General features: G+C 32.4%; 2 protein-coding genes across 5 annotated transcripts in view; one reads left to right on the top strand and one right to left on the bottom strand.

Annotated features, from left to right (window-relative positions):
* The window catches only part of LOC130636471 (mediator of RNA polymerase II transcription subunit 12-like protein), a 31095-nt gene extending 22020 nt beyond the window's left edge, over window positions 1-9075 (bottom strand). For 2 of the 4 annotated variants that reach the window (XM_057446209.1, XM_057446208.1), the window contains exons 1-4: window positions 8354-9075; window positions 2688-2750; window positions 681-722; window positions 384-428 (exon numbers count right to left, since the gene is read on the bottom strand). In XM_057446209.1, coding sequence (XP_057302192.1) covers window positions 384-428; window positions 681-722; window positions 2688-2750; window positions 8354-8449 — 246 coding nt within the window. In that variant the 5' untranslated portion in view covers window positions 8450-9075. The remainder of the gene's footprint in view (window positions 1-383; window positions 429-680; window positions 723-2687; window positions 2751-8353) is intronic. The other 2 variants (XM_057446205.1, XM_057446207.1) reach the window with 2 other exon arrangements.
* Window positions 9076-9157: 82 nt separating this feature from the next.
* LOC130636473 (tetraspanin-6-like) lies at window positions 9158-19881 on the top strand. The gene is made up of 7 exons (XM_057446211.1): window positions 9158-9353; window positions 14267-14458; window positions 15507-15581; window positions 16677-16745; window positions 16990-17184; window positions 18019-18102; window positions 18738-19881. Exons 1-7 carry the CDS (start codon window positions 9288-9290, stop codon window positions 18801-18803), a joined length of 747 nt encoding a protein of 248 aa, XP_057302194.1. The 5' UTR covers window positions 9158-9287; the 3' UTR covers window positions 18804-19881.
* Window positions 19882-21147: the final 1266 nt, after the last annotated feature.

Below are 21147 nucleotides of genomic sequence, written 5' to 3'. Positions count from 1 at the left end.
TTTTTTAATGCTGAAAAATTTATTTTTTTAATTTTTAAGCGTTTGAGCTAATTTTTACCTGCCATTTTTATTGTGAGCGTCAGAGAAAAAAAAAGTTTATGAAACTCTGAGACTCTTGCAGAAGCAAGTTAGAATTTTTAATCTTGTTAGAATTAAAAGATGACCAGTGATAATGCTAGTCTTTTTAATCAACATGCGAAAACACAGGTTCAGCAAAAACACAGGATCAAGAGGCAAATTAGCTAAAAAATCATAAAACCTTTCTCAACTTTTATTTTTGTTGTTGTTGTTAACAAAAATATGTTAATCCTATTTTATTGAATTTGGTGAATAACTTTTTACTTGGAGGATAACAATCCAATAATAAAAGAAAACTGACTTACTTTGGAAAGTTGTGCCATTGGTGACACTTCTCTTGCTGAGCCATACTATATAAGAGTAAAAAATGGTAAAATGTATAAAAACACACTCCATAATCAACTATGATAACTACAAACTTTATGATTTTTAAAAACAAGTACACTTTTATTTACTAAAATATACTAGTTATTCCAGTTCAGCGTTAGATCAACTTTACAGTAAAACATCTTTGTGTCAAGATAGTCAAATGTGCAGTTAAATGTGCGTGTGCAGTTAGTGCAACATTTGTAATGCATAAACCTACAAAAAAAATTACTTACATGTTGTCGTTGTGTCAGTTGAGTGTTTCGAAATGTCAAGAACTTTATAAAATAATAAAAAATGTCAAGTATATACAACGTACAGGTGTATGCAAGTACAGATATACACATAAAAATATTCTCATGGTTGTCACAATGGATGTAAATTCTATGGGTTACTTAATTAAATACATAAAACGACTTCAAGCATAAATCCAATTTGTGCACAACACCTTAAATTTCTATTTTTTACTACAGTACAGTCTAAATGTAATCTACCACAGATGCAAAACTTGCATGAGTGGTTAAATAGAACAACAACATTGTAGTAGCCTTTGTTTTTCAAAATAATACATTGATAGATAATAGCTTAGCCCGATCCATTATTTAAATTGCAATAAGTTGCAAGATTACTCTTAGTAATCTATTTTGCAAGAAGAAGTTATTAGGTTTGCGCCTTAAAACATAAAGACACAGTCTATTTAAAAACTGTCCTACAGGATCGTGAACTGCTAAAAACTATCAAAACAGGATTGCAAAAAACTAAAATGTTGCCACATTGATTTAAAAACTATCAAAGAAACAGCTAAAATATGGCCATACTTTTCCAAGTTATAAAAAAAGGATTGTAGAAAGCTTGATGAATGTAGTCGTAATTTTTTTGAAAACTATTAATATAGGATTATAAGAAGCTTAAATATCAACCCTTGGACGATTATAAAAATAGGATTGTAATCAGCTAAAAAGTTGAAGTAACTTATTTGAAATGTATCAAAACAGGGTTGTAGAAAAGTAAAAGAGTCGTTATTCAATCGCACAAACCTTTTGTATATTTTTGTAATAACAGTCAAAAGTCCGAAAAGAATGTCAAAAAATAGTTTTAAGCAATAACATTGTTAATTTTGCGATTGGGAACACAATTTGTTTCAGCAATCTATGTCAAATTTATTTCAGATTTATTTCTTAAAGTCGTTCCAAAGTATTACAATAAAAATAGCCTCTTGCACAATGTAGTATATGGTACTTCGCAAAAGAGTTTTATTATTCTCTAAAATCACTAAAAGTTAAAAAAAATTATTAGTATTTCTTTACAAAATCATTGTTTTTAATATGCGAAACTCATAAAAACCCATTTATTTATAACAAAAGACAAACAACTGCCAGAGCTAAGGAAAGGTTTGATACCAGGGACTGTCTCTACCATTGTTTCACACTCTATACAAATGGAAATGATGATTGGGGTCCCATCATCATTTTTAAAAATCAGTTACAAATCATTTTATGAAACGAACATGAAACTTTCTGAAATTGATTGTTATTTATTTTATTGTTTTTAACTTAATGTTACGAAGTGGAAGATTTTAAAACAAATCTAAAAAGCGTTTATACGGCAGATTCAGATCACTGTACTGTATTTTTACCACAAATAGTGCCTTGAATATTTTAACTTGTCTTTTAACCCTACTAACACTGGGCTTTCTTGGTCTAGTGAAACACAGAGGGAGACAAAAAGTGATTGCAGGCAAGCCTGAAACTTCTTTTCCTTAGGTGATAAAACAAGGTATACTTGTAGAAAGTCTTAATACAAACAGATTTCAGCTTTAAAACTAATTTGATGAATTCATTGAGATTAGAAATGATAACACACATGGCTATAATAGGCCATTTTACAATTTTTTTTATAAATTTGAATGTCGTAAAGGGATTCCTGCATTTAAAATGATATTTTTGTATGTTATAGAGGACAAAAAGTTAATTATATTTTGGAATTTTTTAAAAATCTTTACACCTTAGTAACCACCTGGTAACGAACATACATGATAAAAAATTTTATAACTAAAACAATATCTTACAACACTTATACATGCATGGCAGCAGTTTGTAAAATTTACAAAAAATCACCCCCATCTGCAAAATGCAATACTCTCTTTTAAAATATTAATGTGAAAGTCTGAGTGCTACATGCACTGTTGTAAGGGCCTATAACTTGATTGAAAACTAATTAAAAAGATAATAAAATATGAGTACCTCATTCTGAACAGCCAACTTGTTTACATAGCCTTGCTTGACATTCGACTCACAAAGATCATCCTAAAATGTTAGATGCAAAACGTGTTAATCCTTTACAACCCAAGCAGGGTTGCCACCCAAATTTGCAAACCAAATTAACTGATATTCCATGATTAAAAAGGGTGTTTTTCACTAATTTTCCCTAAAAGCCAGTTCCAGTGCCAAAAGTCCTAGAAACTAGATAATTAAATTAATGCCGCCGAGTGACACTTAAAATTTGCTACCACATTTTGACGAAAAACATAATAATTTTAATAATAAATATTTAAAGCGGCTGGGCCAGAAAATCACAAAAAGCTAAAGTTAGTGGATTGTTTTCACTGGGAACCTGTTTTTTGAAGCTCCTCTTGTTTGATGATTGTGGCATTTATTTGCCAAAAGGAATTTGGAACGCCTATAATCAGGAGCAATGTGATTCATGGCTTTGAAAACTAATATGGCATCAATTTTGATGAGTAAATTATTCAGTGAATATTCAATCTCTTTCCCAAGATAGGTACAGACACATTTTAATCATTTTTCTAGTTTTCCCAATCTACCTTGGGTGGCACAAGCTCATGCTGAGGAGCAGTAGTTGAATTTGGCATGACAAGTACATTAATTAAAAGGTTTTTTGTGTGAGGCGTTAAACAAGATGCAATGGTTCTAAATTTAGAATGTTTAACTATTTATGTCATTAATGTGCTCTTCCCATTTCTTTCTTTGATCAAATGTTACCCCGAGATATTTAACTTTTTCGCTCCTCTTCAAAGGAATATCCATATAGTTGATAGTTTTGTTCTCAAATTATTTTAACTAGCTGTGTTTGCCAAAAAAGATTGTTTCATTTTTGTCCGTATTAATAGTGATTTTGTTATTATTCAGCCAGAGGTCGATTTGCGAAAGTTCTAACTCGACCTGCAAGACAAGGGTATCCAAGTTTTTATGGGATAAAATAATTATTGTATCATCTACATATAGATGGTAGTAGTTTGAATTGCCGACAGAGTTTAAGTCATCAATATACAAAAGAAAAAAGCAGGGGGCCCAACACAGATCCCTGTGGCACCCCAAAAGCATCTTCATGAAGCAGATCTGATCTTGTGTCATTTACAAGAGTCAGCTGCATTTGGCCCGTTAAGTAGGACTTGAACCAGTCAAAGGCAGCATCTCTGATGCCAAAACACCATAGCTTTTTTAACAAAATTTTATGATCAGCTTTTTTAAAGTCAATGAGCACAGCACAAACAAAGTTTTGTTGGTCGAACTTAGTAAGAATAGACTACTGCAGTTTCTGTGGAAAAGAGTTTTCAAAATCCAGACTTTGCTCATGCACTAACTTTTTAAAAAAATTCATAGGAATTGGCAGAATGGAAATAGGCCGATAATTACTAGGATCTGTTTTATTGCCACTATTAAAAATAGGCGAGACCCTTTTAGTCTTCCAATATTTAGGTACATAACCAGTAAGTAAAGATTTGTTGAAAAGACTTGATAAACAAATACTTAAAACTAACGAACCTGCTTTTAGCAGTCGTGAACCAATTCCATCCAAGTCTGTAGCTTTATTAAGTGTTGGTAAAATAATTATTATTTCGACACTTTTGGTCTCAATAAGAGCCCACAGAAATTCGTGTCTGCTAACAGGTGGTTAACATTAGTAGTGCTAAAAAGATTTTTGAGGCTAGTTTGGCACCAGCACTGACAAAAAATAAATTGAATGTGTTTGAAATTTCTTTTGGGTGAGATGTTTCTGTACCATCATTTTGGACTACTCGTTTATTGGGGGAGTATTGCCTGACTTATCAGGAACCATTTTTTTAGGGTTTTCCATAGTTGTTTTGGCCATTTTAGAAAGTCCTGCAAAACGTCTTTATACAGTACTGTGAAAAGGTTTGTTAACATCATGGTTCGTGTTTATTTCATGTTACGCATGAACCACGATAGCCCAAGATGCATATTTTTTTGACATTGTGGACCTCACGATCATGTTTCGTGTACTACACGAACAAAAATTAAACTTCCACTATAGATAACTTCTATTGTAAAACCGTATTAGATCATAAATTAAAACAAAAACCAACAGCAAAAAATTAAATTTACACTTGTTGTTTTAATTCGTTGTCATAAAGCTAGCTACATAATAGATTTTAATCGTTCGTAAATCAAAATGTGATGTAAAAAACATTTCTATCGCCGCTTTTCGTTTAGAAACTTTTAAAATGTGATCTTAAAAACATTTTTCTCGCCACTTTTCGTTTATAAACTTTTAAAATGCAGGCCTCGTCAGGAAGAAAAATGCTGGCGTGCAAGCTTCGCACGTCATGATACTTCTTAATAATTTTGAGGCGTGCGTTGTTCGCACGGCATAATTTTCAATGGCGTTTGCTCATTTTTGTTCCATTTTTTTTTTGAATAATCATAGAACTCGCATACAGCAACACTAATTTTGCCATGTTTTGAAAAGCAGGTAATTTGTTGCGACGAAACTGACGTAGCAACAGAACGAAGAAAAATTATAAAACATGCAAGTTACAGTCATAAAACTCTTTCAGTTAACAACTTTTTTGTAAATATTTTTTTAGAGGTAAATATTTTTTATTTTTATATTTTTCAAAAAAAATATATCATTGAACATTAAACTGTTTTTTTATAAAAAAATCCCTCACGTTATTATTGTTGCTTCAATCTTAAAACATTCCCCCTAAACGTGACGTCCTGTTTCTATGGCGATGTTTTAAAACTATACAGATTGTTGTCTGAGTTGTAAAGCAATGTTTGTTGAAAAATATTCAGAAAGCAAAGTCTGCATGTGGCAATTGATCACCATAACTGTAATTAGATATGGAAAAGTTGCACTTTAAAATTTATTTATTAATTTCAAAAGAGCAACTAAATTAAAAAAATTAAATGGTGAATTAAAATTAATGTCTTTGTTTTTCTTTAATATAACTCGCGAGTAACATGATTTTTAAAGATTTACTTGCGAGTAGTTTAATTATTGATTACTCTTATTTATTTTACTTGCACTCGCATTGTACTCTCACTCTGAATTATTTTACTCACATTTATTTGTACTCGTAATCTCAAAGATGTGTAGCTTTACTCGCGATCGGCACTTTTTATTATTTCCGTAGGCTTTCATTGAACAGAACATTATTTAATTTGGTGTGCGATTAGCGCACGCCTGAGGTATTTAGTGTTTTTTTGGCGTGCGAAGATCGCACAGGAACATTCAAACATGGCGTGTGTGGGCGTGGGCGCGTGTGATCGCACGCCATTCCTGACAAGGCCTGAAATGCGATCTTAAAAAAACATTTCTATCGCCGCTTTTCGTTTATAAACTTTTAAAATGCGATCTAAAAGAGCATTTCTATCGCCACTATTCGTTTTTAAACCTTTAAAATGCGATCTAAAAAAACATTTCTATTGCCGCTATTCGTTTTTAAACTTTTAAAATGCGATTTAAAAAACCATTTCTATTGCCACTTTTCGTTTATCAACTTTTAAAATGCGATCTAAAAAAACATTTCTTTCGCCACTATTCGTTTTTAAACCTTTAAAATGCGATCTAAAAAAACATTTCTATTGCCGCTATTCGTTTTTAAACTTTTAAAATGCGATTTAAAAAACCATTTCTATTGCCACTTTTCGTTTATCAACTTTTAAAATGCGATCTAAAAAAACATTTCTTTCGCCGCTTTTCGATTATAAACTTTTAAAATGCGATCTAAAAAAACATTTCTATCGCCGCTTTTCGTTTATAAACTTTTAAAATGCAATATTTCTATCGCCGCAGACAAATTTAACTTTTCTGGACAAATGATAATTCGTAAAAATACAATCGCGTCCATGACAAAAAAGTATACACCAAGCAAAAACTACGAATATGGTTTTTTAACTTGATAAAACCTAAAAGAAACAAATTAACTTTAATCAAAGACTTTTTTAAAAAGAAAAAAAAATTATACTGGCTATAAAAATCGTGGAGCTTGCGAAATTAATCCTGGGACACACGATCCTTCGTGGAGATAATAATATTAGCGTGGTGGCCACGATAGACTGTTTGAATATTTGTTATACACATAAAGAACACGATTTTATCGTGGTTCGTGTGCACCACGCTCATTACACGAACACAACAAACCTTTTCACAGTACTGTAGTACTCGTTTTTGATGTTGATGTTGATTTTTGAGACCTATTACCTGGTGCCTTCTTTGTTTGAAAGCTTTGATGGATTTTGTTTTTGACGCTTTCTGTTTTAAGAAGTCTCTTTTTTGATGGCTATTAATAATTTATCAGTGACCCATGCCTCAACACGGCCGGAAAATCTATGTGTTTTGAAAGAGGCATGTTTGTCAGGCACTGTTTTAACATTTTTATTCAGTTTATCACATGCTTCATCAAGGTCATCATAATTATTAAAATATGACCAGTCTAAATTCATGAGGTCCTTTAGAAAAGCGTCTTCAATCAAGGTTCTTGTGGCTACAAACCTTAATAGTTTTAGGTTCAAATTTTGGCCTTTTAAATTATTTGACCACATAAACTAAATTGTGATCACTGATGCCTAAATCCATGACACCAGTTTAAGAAATACAAAGACTGTTAGAAAGAATCAAGTCAATAAGAGTGCTACTATTTTCTGTAACACGATTTGGCTCTGTAATATGTTGTTTTAGGAAAAGAGTGGAGCATAATTCCTTTATTTTGGAAGCATATTCTGTTACAGTTAAAATCTCCATTGTTTAAAATGAGTTCACAGGTTTTCAAAGATGGGCCTAACATGGTCTTTTGTCCAATCTTGTGACGCCCTGCCCAGTCTAAGACTGGGTAATTTTATGTCCAAAGATTGGGCAGCATCCTAAAGATTGGGCAGAACAGCAGCAATCTCTCTTTCTCTTTACTAATCTCATTAGATTACTAAAGAAAAAATAATGGGAAAATTTGGCAAGGAAATTTAGGCTTTCTCTTTGTAATGTTTTTTTGAAAACTTTTTGTGCAATGTTTAGGCTGTTTTCACTTGCAAAAACAAATGCGTTTTTTAACAGATCAAAATTTTGTATTAGCTATTAGGGGCCTTTGAAAATTCTTTTCAGGACCCGTTAGCGGGATATCACCGCTAAGATTCGGACCCCCTCCCCCCTCTCTTTTAGCGGATTTCCGTTTGTGAAATACACACATTCGGATAAATCTTGGAAGGTTCAGGGGTGTGTTTCATAGATAAAAGTTATCGGAATTGATGACAAGAGGAATTATGCTCGCTAACGACGAAGAATTTTCAGGTCACGAACAAATTTTTGAAATTTCTCAATCCTTAGCGGATTTTTTTTTCAAACTTCAGACCCCCTCCCTCCCTTTAGCAGCGCAGCGATATCCCGCTAACGGAGCCCAGAAAATTTTTTCAAAGGTCCCTTATATTCCAGAAGAAACCCTGGAGACCTGTAAACTTTTTTATTACAACATTGTTGTGTATAATTTGTCAAAATGTCAGGAATTTTCAGGAACTTCCAGTAAGGCAGTAAGATAAAATAAATATATTTTCAAAAATAAAGAATCAAACACAGGTATTTTAAGAAAAGGCTAGATACAGATCTTGCAAACATTTGTCAAAATATCTAATGTGCAAATTCGAAGTAATACCTCTTCCTGTTTGTAACGCTGGGGATAAATATCAGGAACACCTAAGCGTGACTTTTTCAGGGGTCTTGAGTAGATATCAACAACTGTTGCAGCCATGTTGATTTGTTCCACTTCCGTGAAACGTTACTTTATGTAAAAGGCCACAAAGAAGTACATTCCGGTCCTGAAATTAGACAAATCGGACGGAACAGAGAAAAGCTAAAGATAGATAGATGTGCATATTTTACATGGCTAGCCTTACAAATATCGAGGGATGTACCCTGTCTATTATTTCCAGGAGGGGCCATGGCTTAGATGGAGAGACCTGAGTATTTAATGCTCATTTTGAGCTATGATTCAGCTCCAATTAAGGCCCATGCTCTACTGGACAACTCCCGGCAACATCCAACGACCCGAAGCTATGGTAAAATTTACTCGCCCATATTAAATCGTCAAGAGGAATCGAACCCCAGTCTCCCGCACAGAGTACGAGAGCTATAACCAGTAATCTACGGCGCCTAAGTAAATCAGGCTAAATCCGTTTACGACATGCTGCTTTTTTCTTTAGCGATTAGACTCGTAGATTTCATTGTTTTTTGTGTTATTTATGCATCGATTCAACGCAGCTGTATTATCAGTAAATCAGACTCTTGTTATGTTATGTGGGTTAGCCTGATACACTTGTTCGGTTGGGAGGTTAACTTCCCTCCTATCTTGCCCGTTTTTCTATCTCCGTTCCTCTTGTGTTTTTTGTTTGTCATATTCCACTCGCGGATGGTTGAACATTTTGCAGACCAGGAGGCTTCACTGGATTTATTCGTTGTGACGTCCTCAAGGCAATCCGGTCACAAGTTCACAAATGCTGACTGTTGGTGTTGAGTGGTGAAGTGGTGAACCATTACAATCAAGTTGCCTCAAGCAGTTTTGCTGTTTTTCAATTTATCTGTGATTAGTGATGGGTTCACAACCATTAGTATCATGTATGAAGGGATGCTTCCTTATTTTCAATTTTGTTTTCTGGGTAAGATTACTTTTACTTTTGAACTTTTATAACAAGTGCAGCACATATGATTATAGATCGTTTCCCTCATATTTTTTTTTCTTGATAACTGTAGCTAGCTAAATACGTAAATAAGTTGCTAATGTTTACAAAGTTATATGTACATACATCCTAGTTTTTTATATATATATATATATATATTTTGAAATACAGGATTGAAAATGCATGGTCATTGTTTTTTTTTTCTCAAAAATTATCTTTTATTTTTAGGAGCAGACTTTACCAATTGCAGTGTCAGTCTTTTTTTAACTTATAATATCTTTGTTTATCATTAAAGTCCATGTTGTTTATATTTATGCTTGTGCAAATGCTGCGCAGAAGCATATCCTTTTTTCTCAAAGCTAAATCAAAACATTACATCACACCACAACTCATCTGTTTGACAAAATAATTCCTTTGACAACTTTAGGGGCTTTGACAAAAGATGTTTGACTTTTTTATCAACACATGGCCAAGGGGAAGGGTCACACCGTTTACCGTTAAAACATGTAATAAAGCTATGTATTTCTAGATAAAAAATTCTAATACAAAAATGTATATTCGTTAACCTACCAACTGCCAATACCAACTATAAAACTATATATAATAAAAATCACATGTTTTACGATCCTTGCTGAAAGTCAACTTGGATGTATCACAATAGATACTGAAAGGGAATGGTCCTAACAACGTGCCCACCATCCTGCTGAAAGAAAATATTAATACTTTTTCTGACATTTTATGGCAAATAAATAACCAAAAAATAAAGGTGTGTTTCTACAAAATTAAATTTACCAATTGAGGTAAAATTTACTGACCTATTTCATTACTTACTAATATTAATAAGGTCTTTAAAATATTAATTACAAACTGCCTAGTTTAATTTTTAGAAAAATATAACATTTTTAATTATTTATTTGAATTCAGAAGTAAGCATTCTACCATCTCCACCCTTATCAGTTTGACAGAAGCAATGCATCTGTATAGACAATGGACAATTTGCTTGTAGCATTTTTATTCAATGCTGCTAATCATAAAAATTTTTGTCATTAAAACCTAATTATTATATAAAACATGGCTAACTCTTATAGTTACGATCTTACTCAATTAACAAACAAGTTATAATTCAGAGTTTAAATCTCAAATTTTAAACATGAAAAATCGTGTTCCCCAAGGCTTAATCTTTGACATTTATTATTTTTACTACATAATAAGTTTACTTAATCATTATGCAGTTACTGTCATTTTTTATTTAAAACTAGGATCGGCATTGGAGATCAACATTTCTATGATTTTTTCCTTAAAAACTTAGATGGCTACTTGAAAGCTTGCACCTGCTGCAATTAATTTGTGTTAAATGCAAAAAATATTGTGTATGAGTTTTTTATACCCTCTGAGTTTTTTTATATAATAATTGAAGTAAAAATGGAAGTAAGGTAGATTTTAATTCTTATATCAGTTATGCCAAGAAATTTCAATCTCTTTAGTCCAAGGTTAAAAAAGCCAGTCTATCTATAGGTAAGAATAAAAAGAGGTTAATATATAGATGTATTTTTAATGTGTTTTTTTATGTGTAGACATAAACAAACTAAAATTACACTAAACATTTTCACAACACACAGTTTCCCTAGGTGAGTTTAGACAGTTTAATAAAACTTTTATTAATTTTAATTATTTAGGAGCACTTTCAAAATAAAAAATAAAAACAAAACAATGGTGAACTCTGTTTAACAAAACACCTTTTCACTATGCTGGTAATGGTTAGACAACCTGCACAATAAATATTGGTGCGAATAGATAATTGTTTTTTGTTTCCCAGGAATAATTTTCACTTTTGAGAAATATCAATTTACATAGAATCCATGCAGCAGGTGTGTTTTCATTCATAATAGATATTAATATGCACTGGTTGGTAGGATAAAGCCTTAATTTTCTCATTTGAAAAATAAATATTTGTTTTAAAAACACCTTTCCTTTCGATTATTTAGCATAAAAATAACATTGCCAAACTAATATAGGGGAGTAAGATGATTTTCAGATTTTAAAATTCCTAAAATTTCTTTGAAATTTTCCTAAAAATTGAAAGTAGTAAAACAAACATTAAAAATTATCCTTTATATAAAAAAAGCCACATAATAATCCATGGGATGTGATTTTTTTTTTAAGAATCATCACACCTTTTGAGGTTTCGAAAGTTTTGAAATAAAAATTTAGTTTTTGACAAATCTCACTTGAATGACCCATGAATTTAATAACTGTCTAACTTAACCCTTCACGTCCCGTTCCCGGACTAGTCCGGGATATTGCTGCGCTATAATAATCCTGATCCCAGACAGGTCCGGGATTTCACTAGGACCACTTTGAACGGCCCACACGGCTGCCCTGTATCTTTAAAACTAACAAGATCGATTTTTTTTAACACTAGAATAATTTATCTCTCATTTGCGCCCGATCTGGCGATTTTTAAATTCGGCTACCGTAAGTTATGCAGATTTGCTTTTCAAAATTAAAACAAAGATGACGACTGGATTTAGCGCATGCTGTAGCTCTGGATCTACGCCTTTTAGCAGCAGTAATGCATCATTTGGCCTCTCCATTAATGAACTAAACCTTGAAGAGGATAGCGATGAGAATTTAGTAGCAAGTGATGATCCAATTAACAGATTATTTGGCCAGAATGATAGTGAAGACGACGATTTTTTGGGATTTCCTGATGGTGGGGAAGAATGTGTTGATGAAAGTTCAACTGATAATGATGAATTGGCAGAACCTAGTTCGAAGAAAGCTAGAAAGGAACCAAACCCTTCTGGTTGGAACATGGGGCAATGGAAATCTGGTAACAAGAAGTTATATGCTTCTTTTGATAACAAAGAAACAAAGGAACACCGAAAATTCGATGGAAAATTATCAAAAAATGTTCCCCGTATAAACCCAATTAAAAAACTGTAACCTCTGCCTTAACGAAAAGTATGAAATTTTAACCTTTAAAGGAAACATCCTTTTGAACCATAAAAATGAACTTATATCAAAATGTAGACACCAAAACAAATTCTTGTTGGCCAGTTTTGACACTAATGACTGACGTCAAATGAAGTCATTGCATATACGTGAGAACATGATATTGAATATTAAACGTTAACTTTGTAAATTTTTAGTCAGTTGGCTGAAGATTGTGTTCAAAGAACGCATGAAACTTTGAGTTCCAAACGAAGTTGTTTTTTTTTTCATTTTACACGCTACATTATGTTTTATATATCTCAAAATTATGTTTTATATATTTGATAAGAAGTTCCTCTTACATTCCTTTTATTTGCTGGTCTAAAGCACTAACTAAGCATAGGTTGTGGTCCAATAAGCACAATTTGAGCATGGCTAATAGACGGATTGCCAACTTTCCTTTTATATACTTACAATTCTTACTGAATTGTCTATTACCGGAGTCGAACCGGGACTTAGTTAATGCTTTATGACCATTTTTAAAAAAAGAGAAATACCTTACATGTGTTTTAAACATAGTATTTGCTTTAAATTAGTTGTTAAGGTTTATTTTAGACTAATATTATGAAATTTACGAAAAATGTGTTTTTTTGCTAAAAACGCCTTGGATCAGGGACATAATGTGTTAAAAAAAGCCTGGGGTGGGAAGGGTTAAGACATTGACAGATAAAATCTGATTTTTCATATTCATTGGTTTTCATTTTCGCAACGTTGAAATTTAAGAACTAAAAGAAATAAGCCCTGAAGGAACAAAAGTTTGACCTAATATTTTAATTTTACCTTAAGAACAATGGATATGTGTGCAAATTGTGGAGATGGCAAAATATAACATAAACAGTGACCACCATATCTGTCATAATTAAAGAAAACCAATTAAAAAGAAACCTTTTCAAAATAAATTGTCAACATTAATACTTTAATACTCCCTTCACAGGATTAACGTTTCCACCTTAGACATGTTTGCTAGTGAGGCAGGAATATTAGAGAGGCAGAATTATTTTTTCAAAGGTCACAGAATTATGATGTGCAAAAAATCATAAAAATGCAATAGCTGTACACAAATCTATTCCATGCAGTGAATAACACAACTTTTACAACTTTATGTAAGCACCCATTATGGTAAGGTTGTGGACAAGTTCATTAATATCGGACCATATTTTAATGTTTTTTGGACATTGGTATCAGTTGTTTTAAGTTTATCAGAAAATGTTTATGAAGAATAGGTTAAAAAACCAATTTGATTTTAGATTTAGCATTATAGTCAGAAGTTCCTGAATATGAAATCCCTGTTTCATAACTGCAAATATTAACATAGTTATTAACGTTTGTTTCAGGAACAATAAATTGATAAAAAGCCCAGAATTAATAAAAAATGCTCTAAACTCCTTATTTTTATGAGTTATGTATTTTGCTTTGAATATGATGTTTTTAGGAACTTTCTGAGCAATTTTGCATATTTTTCCAGGACACAAATTGATAAAAATATAACACTTTAAAGCTACAAAAGTGTTAGGTTTTATCAGCTTGTGACCCCAAAACAAAAAGAGACATAACTATTTTTTTGCCATGTCCAAATCAGTGTCTGATATTTATGAACTTGTTCTTGTACTCACACCATGTGGTGAACAGAGAATGGGTAAGTGAATGTTACCATAGCACCTGGTTAAGCCATGTGAGGAAAATTGGGTAGATTGTATTCTGTGTGGGCAGTTGGATGTTGCATGGAGTTGTGTTGTAGAGCGCTGACCTTAATTGTGTCTGCGTATCTCAGGCTAATATACATATAAAATTCGCTGGTGTAGAAACCAGCAATTATTCCTGAATTCTTCAAAGTTGCGCTTTACACCGGTTTCATGCTGTGAAATGAAAAACATTAAAAATGTTGTTTTCAATTTTAGTTGACTGGTCTGGCATTGCTGATTATTGGAATACTGACCAAGTTTGCTTTCAATGACATAATGAAATTGTCAACTGATATTAATTACAATCTTGGTCCTTATATTATGATTGGCTGTGGAGTCTTTATTGTTTTAATTGGATTTGTTGGTTGCTGGGCAGCAGTGAAAGAACATTCTTGGGCTTTGAAGATTGTAAGAAATTTGTTTGTGCTATATATTATTTTTATTTCTTAATTAAACTTATCTATTTATACTTTCGGAAATTTTATTGGTCATTAAGTTCAAATGTTTACCTAATCGAGTCTTTGACATTCTCTCTTTTATCTTACTCTTTGTTAAACAATATTTAAAAAGCGCAAGGACAGAAATTACTCTCCATAACATCTAGCAACAACAGAGACGGTAATTTTTTTAGGCTTAATTTAGTTAAGAATAATGAATAATGTGCTATTTTAACAGAATGCCAAAACACCAAAATATTTGCAGTCTTGTTCAGTAATATTTTTGCATGCTTGTCCACTAATCAACAAAACAATTGCAATGCTTTTGCACAAAGCCATCAACTCTCCTATTTTTAAAATGAAACTGACAAGGGGCTTTTGTATGTAGAGTAGTCTAGACTTTCATGAACCATACATTTTATCTATATTATAATACCCGTATACGTCTGTCCGTCACGCAAAATGGTAGCTTAGCTGTGCAAGTAGCGAGATGCACACAATGCGGTATAAAAGGGACGGGCAAACCCATGGATTTTTCCACGGGCTAACGACTAGTCATGTATAAAGCAATGTACAATGCTGTCAAACTTAAAAATGTCTTGAAGCCTACAACTTTGCTGTATTTTGTCAACAAGTTATCAAAAGATCAAACTGTCATCATGGGGTAATTCTGATACAGAGTGTTAAGCATGTGTAAAATCCATAGCAATTAGCCTACCATTCTTCGCACCTACCATTTTGGCTCACAAATAGACGGATTAACACCGTGCATTGTTAGTATACACGTTTTTTTTTTACAAGAAACATGCAAACAACAAACATAGGCTCAAATTGGCAAAAAACTAAGAAACAATTTTTTTTAAGAAACAATTTTTTTCTAAGACATATTCTTCTCCAATAACCAGAAACTAAAGGCTTATTTCTCGAAAAAACTAAGAAACATTGAGCTTAAGTCCAAGTGCTTGTTTGTGTATAGCGTAAAATAACAGACATTGCCATAACCTTTTTGTTTTTTTTAGTACATGTTTGTGCTCATTGTTATCTTCATCATTGAAATGATTGGTGCTATCACTGGATATGCTTTCAGAAACAAGGTTTGATTTAACAATGTTTGTATACTATATATATATGGCATTGTGCTAGCCAGAATATGACCTTTCTTGGCATAAATAGTTTCGTTTTCGAATAAATTTTGTAGATAAAATAGTATGTAAAAATTTTGTATATAACTGTTATTAAAAACTTCATGGTTAAAGAAGAACTAATGATTGATGACAAGTGGGATTAATTGTTTATTATAGTGTGGATAAAAAATTTGTGATTCTTGATTCTCAAGATATTTAAGGTCAAATTGATGGCCATGACAGTGTCACTGAGAGTTTTCTGTCCAACAAACTACTGACTTGTGTGATGTACTTCCAACAGGATGTAAACAAATCCATGCTGAATGAAAGAAGCGAGGGTTGATGGTCTCCTGGGTTTGTCTGAGTATAATTAAAACAAAACAAAAAATTTTTTTGTACTGGACAAAGTTTGTATCAAGCAAGTTTTTGTATTCCTTGCAACATTTTCACTTCTTAAAGTTTGGAATAACAACACAATTTTACATTTGCAGCAGTGCAGATTTGTACTGTACTGTACTTAGAACTTTTTTAATTTGGTCTTGGTATATTCTGGTGAGCATATGAAGCAGGGAAGTCTTTACTCATTGCGACTAAAACTTCATTTATTATTCTGCAAATCTTGGGCTATGTTTGTCATACGATGTCAAAAATCAACAAAATATGTTTGCAACCGTAATATCATTTTATGGAGGCGAAATTTAGACCAAAACAGCCAAGAATTTCAAACATTTCAAATGTTTTTATTGCATAAAAAACATATATATAGTTTTTTTTCGTTAGTTCTCCTTTAAACTGGTAAAACTTCAACATTTGTCTCATAAAACATTTACTGAAGTTTTTTTTTTCATTTTCGGACGGTGATAAATTATCGGTTTTGTTCTTAAGTTTAAAAAAAAGGTACTATCTAGATTTGGCTAACGCTTTTTTCTTTTTTTCACATGTTTAATTTGTACTTTTAAGTTTTTTTTTTAGTTATAGGCATACTCTTTAAATACAGTGGCAGAGCTAATTTTATGCAAAAAATGCGAGGCTTTGGTTAATCATTATTTATATATTTTGTTTCAGCTTAAAAAAGGTCTGGAAAAAGGTCTAAGAAATGCTGTTGATAATTACAAAACTGATAAAGATCTCAAGGTAAAATCAATTCCTATCGTTGCCTTCTCAGTAAGAATATACTGTCATTCCAATATGAAGTCTGTGGAGTAGTAAGGACCCGTGAAATACGTTGGACTCGTTTTCTGTGTAATCGCTTTCACTCGATTGTCTTATCTAGGTGGGGAAAAAAATAATTTCTGCCAATACATCGCAAATTTGAAAAGTTTGGGAAAAATCTTCTTTTTCATATGTTATTGTCACTAACCTTAACTTTCTGCCATAGGAAGGATTGGATAAAATACAAGCAAAAGTTAAATGCTGCGGTGTCAACTCCTACAAAGATTTCTTCAACTCCTCTGCCAGTAACTCGACAGTTAAGTCTGTTCCAAAAACATGTTGTAAAAATCAGGGGTCACCGGATTGTCACTACAAGGATTTAAATGGTTTTACACCGGACAAGATGGGAATACACACACACGTATGTTGATTTTTGTTTGCTCATTGAGGCTGAATTTGTCAGGAAACCTCAATTTACAGCAGAACTTGCACAGTTTATTCAAAAGAAAACTTTTTTTTTCAATTTAAATAAATTTACGAATTGTTAGAGTTCAAATCTTCTCAAGTTTCTCCTGTGCGTTATCAAGCCTTTCAGTGTGAGACTGCGAGACTGTGTTGTTTTTAACACCTAAGGCCTGTTCTTTTGGAGTCTTGTTCCTGAAATTTACACTGCTAAGGTCAAGTGTAAAACTAGTTACGAAGTGTTGAAAAAGGTTTATAACCACAAAAAAGTGTCTATGTGGTTTTTCGCAAGTAGGTCTATGCTGTAAGAAGGTACACCTATTTTCTCAGGACATGTTTTAGTCTTTAAAGTATTTCCATATTAACATTTTTGCAACCTAATTGCTTTGGCACAGCTAATGTTTAAAGGATTTATCAGCGTTCTTATGTAATTTTTGTACTTGCTGTGTATTTCAGAGTTTCCCAAAACCCTGGAAAATGCCGAAAAACATTTTTTAAAAAGTGAGGGAAAATCGGCATAAGTTTTTGTGCGGAAGTTACCTGAATGAAACGGACACGAAATTTTGACTATATATCAGGGAATTTTGCTTTACATTTTTCGAGGCAACCTGTACGATACAAGTACATGTACGATACAAGAGCCTCTTAATAATTATAAAAAAACCCTTGAGTAAGTTCAACGTTAAATAAGATGCTTGCTAGCCATGATTTAAAATTACCTTGATTGTCATTAATCCTAAAATTTACTTGAGAATGTAAGTTTCTTATCTCCACAGCTGTTTTTATTTTTTAGGGTTGTTATAACGAACTCTTGGATCAAGCGAAGGGTAAATTCCTTCTCATAGGTGGCGTGGCTTTGGGAATCGCCTTGTTTCAGGTTTGACATTGCATTGTTTTAACGTTTTTTTTTACTTTGGAAGTAGCGGTACATCGTGCGAATTAATTTAGTTTCTCCCTTAATTAAGTAATTTTTGCAATTAATGGGTGATCGTATTTCGCGAGTAATAAATTTTTACAAAAATCGCGATTTATTAATTTAGTAATATTGGAAGAAGCTGCAAAGTTTCGTTACTGATCACTTAATCGATAACCCAAAATCCTTTCTTTTTATCCGTTTTGTTTTCGCAGAATATAAGTTTCGTGGGCATTTTTTTATTTTTGTGTAAATTGCGATTTCGCTGTTTTTAATTAATTTAAGTTCTTTGGGTTTTGGTCAAATTTTTTGTATTTGGCCTAAATCCTACATGTTAGATGCGCAGAAATTAGTACAAGGATGTGTAAGTAAAAATACAAAAAAATAATTTACCTCCCACCCTCCTAAACCTAATTAACCTTTCTTTGTGAGAAACTGACACAAGAAGAGTTATTCCTTGTTATGTTTCTTACCTCTTACGTACTGTGTTCTGCCTGTCGTGGAACAAAATACGCTAAACCAAGTGACAGTATAAAACCATCTTATTTTTAGATATCCTAGCTAGATTTCCGGAAGTTAAATTTATTTATTTATTTTAGATTTTGGGTGTGGTATGCGCTTACATCTTGACGAAACAATTCAAATCGAGTTATGAGCAAATGTAATATAACGCAGTACTGTAATTGGTATTAAAAGTTGGTTTCTTTTTGTGTCGTGGGACTTAATTTAGATCTTTTTTTATAAACCTTAGTATGATTAAAAATAATTAAGAAATTGGCCATCATGATCTATAAAAGAAGACATCGTTTTTCGCAGGTTATGGAAATATTCAAGAAGTACTATATCGTCTGCCATACCTTAACATGACCTTCACATTTTAAATGTCATTTTTTTAATATTTTCTTTATTTCAGAATAGTCGTAAGGCATTAGAAAAATCCACGTGTTTGCCCGTCCTCAAAATTGTTACAACTAAGTTAATAGAAATATATCGCATTTGCTTTTTTACGAGTAATAGTGTAAGAGACAATTTGGTATCCCGGGAATAAAAAGCCAGGTTTTCGCCCGTCCTTTATATATCACATTTCGTCTTTCCGTGTAACCCAACTTTGCGTTCCAAACAGACAGACGGCTTACGGGTATTAATATAAGAGATTTAGATTGGTTATTACTGATAAGTAATATATTTTGTTATTTATGTGTAGTATATATAACATATATCTTGTGTTATCCTAATACTGATCACTTTATGTTACGTATGCTGTACAATATATTTTAATATATATTTTAATCATGGTGTGTGAGTGTATACGTGTCTACTTCTCGCTTGTTGTTTTTCATATATTTGTGAAAATTTGAATGTGGTGTTCTTCGTTGTCTTTTGTAATTTCTTCATATAAAGGGATTAATTTTTTATGCAGAAGTTGAATTTTTTTGGATTCGGGTTTGTCTTATATCACTTCGGTAAGATTTACCACTTCATTAACGAAAAGAGAAAACACAACTGTTTTAAATGTCATTCTATTTCTTTTAGAATGCGTCGGCCGAACGTCGGTTTTTTTCACGGGGTGCCTGTTATTGATTCGCAGTGTTTGTAGCTATTACTTTTATATGTTTGTTGTTCCTTTTAAGCTTCATATATTTTTATGATGGCTGCAGAATTAATATTGTTTTATTTTGGAATGTTAGTCTGATTTTTACACCGTTGTGTGTTATTAAAGGGGAAAGACAATTCGTGACTCGATTTCTTTGTGTTGGTGTTGTTTGAGCTATGTTGTTGCGCTCCGAAAAACTCTAAAATCCCCTACAAAACAGATTCTCCACAAACTGTACAAATTATTTGCAGAAGAATATTGCGGACATCGTATATGCATAAGTTCTGTATAAAAAATTAAAAAATCGGTTTTACGCGAAATATTTCTACCGTAAAATTTTTAATTTCTTATATCCGCAAAAACTTTACCGCCAATTTTTTTATTTATTTGTAAACCAAAACCATTAAGTTCTGCGTTGCTTGTTTTTAGTACGAAAATACAAGTGAAATCTCTTCATTTCTCCATATTTTTGGCAATAAAATCTCATACATAACTGAAAAACCTTTAACTTTCTCATATTTAAGCGTGAGTGTCCAATACATGATTCATTCGAATTTAAATTTTTTCGTTGGTTAATTTTTTCGTTTTACTGATTTCTATGAATCATTTTGAGCAGGTATGTAATTTTTGGTCAAAAGCACTAAATTTTCTAAATTTTATTGTAATCAGCTCAAGAATCCCGCGTGCTGCAACAAACGCGTTTAAAGGAGATACTACAAAGCCATGAGAAACATTCAAGAAAGAACAGTGGGTTACTTAATACCAGTCATCTTTGTAGATTCGCTTATAGCACACGGCACAAAAAGTGTAAAGGATTACACTGTGTAGGAAATAAAAACTTCCCAAATATAGCTTTGCTAACAGACCTGGTACCAATAACAGTGACAGGTATCTGAGAAATAGTTGTCTAATAAAACTAGAATTCAAAGTTCAAAACGCTAGCCCAGCGGATCATAAGTTGGAGACAACGAACTTAGTAGAGATTTATGATTTTCATTAGCTACATCTTATTTTGGAGAAATAATCTAACGATGATCTACCAAAAATAACTTTTATCACGTAACCACGTTACGATTTTATCTATCACATAAAACTTTGTCTACCACGTAAGGATTTTTTATACCACGTAACGATTTTATGTATAACGTAACGATTTTATGTATCACGTAACGATCTTATCCAACACGTAACGATATTGTTCACCACGTAACCATTTTGTTCACCACGTAACGATTTTGTTCACCACGTAACCATTTTGTTCACTACGTAACGATTTTGTTCACCACGTAACCATTTTGTTCACCACGTAACCATTTTGTTCACCACGTAACCATTTTGTTCACCACGTAACGATTTTGTTCACCACGTAACGATATTGTTCACCACGTAACGATATTGTTCACCACGTAACGATC

The sequence above is a fragment of the Hydractinia symbiolongicarpus genome, chromosome 3, assembly GCF_029227915.1.
Source record: "Hydractinia symbiolongicarpus strain clone_291-10 chromosome 3, HSymV2.1, whole genome shotgun sequence".
Lineage (NCBI taxonomy): Eukaryota > Metazoa > Cnidaria > Hydrozoa > Anthoathecata > Hydractiniidae > Hydractinia > Hydractinia symbiolongicarpus.
This window is presented reverse-complemented; position numbering and strand designations above follow the sequence as displayed.

Bases quoted from the DNA above. Each gene is read 5' to 3' on its own strand.
- LOC130636473 (XM_057446211.1), top strand. From the start codon at position 9,288: ATGGGTTCACAACCATTAGTATCATGTATGAAGGGATGCTTCCTTATT. The intron at 9,354-14,266 runs GTAAGATTACTT...TTTCAATTTTAG, and splicing joins TTTTCAATTTTGTTTTCTGG to TTGACTGGTCTGGCATTGCT. The intron at 14,459-15,506 runs GTAAGAAATTTG...TGTTTTTTTTAG, and splicing joins ATTCTTGGGCTTTGAAGATT to TACATGTTTGTGCTCATTGT.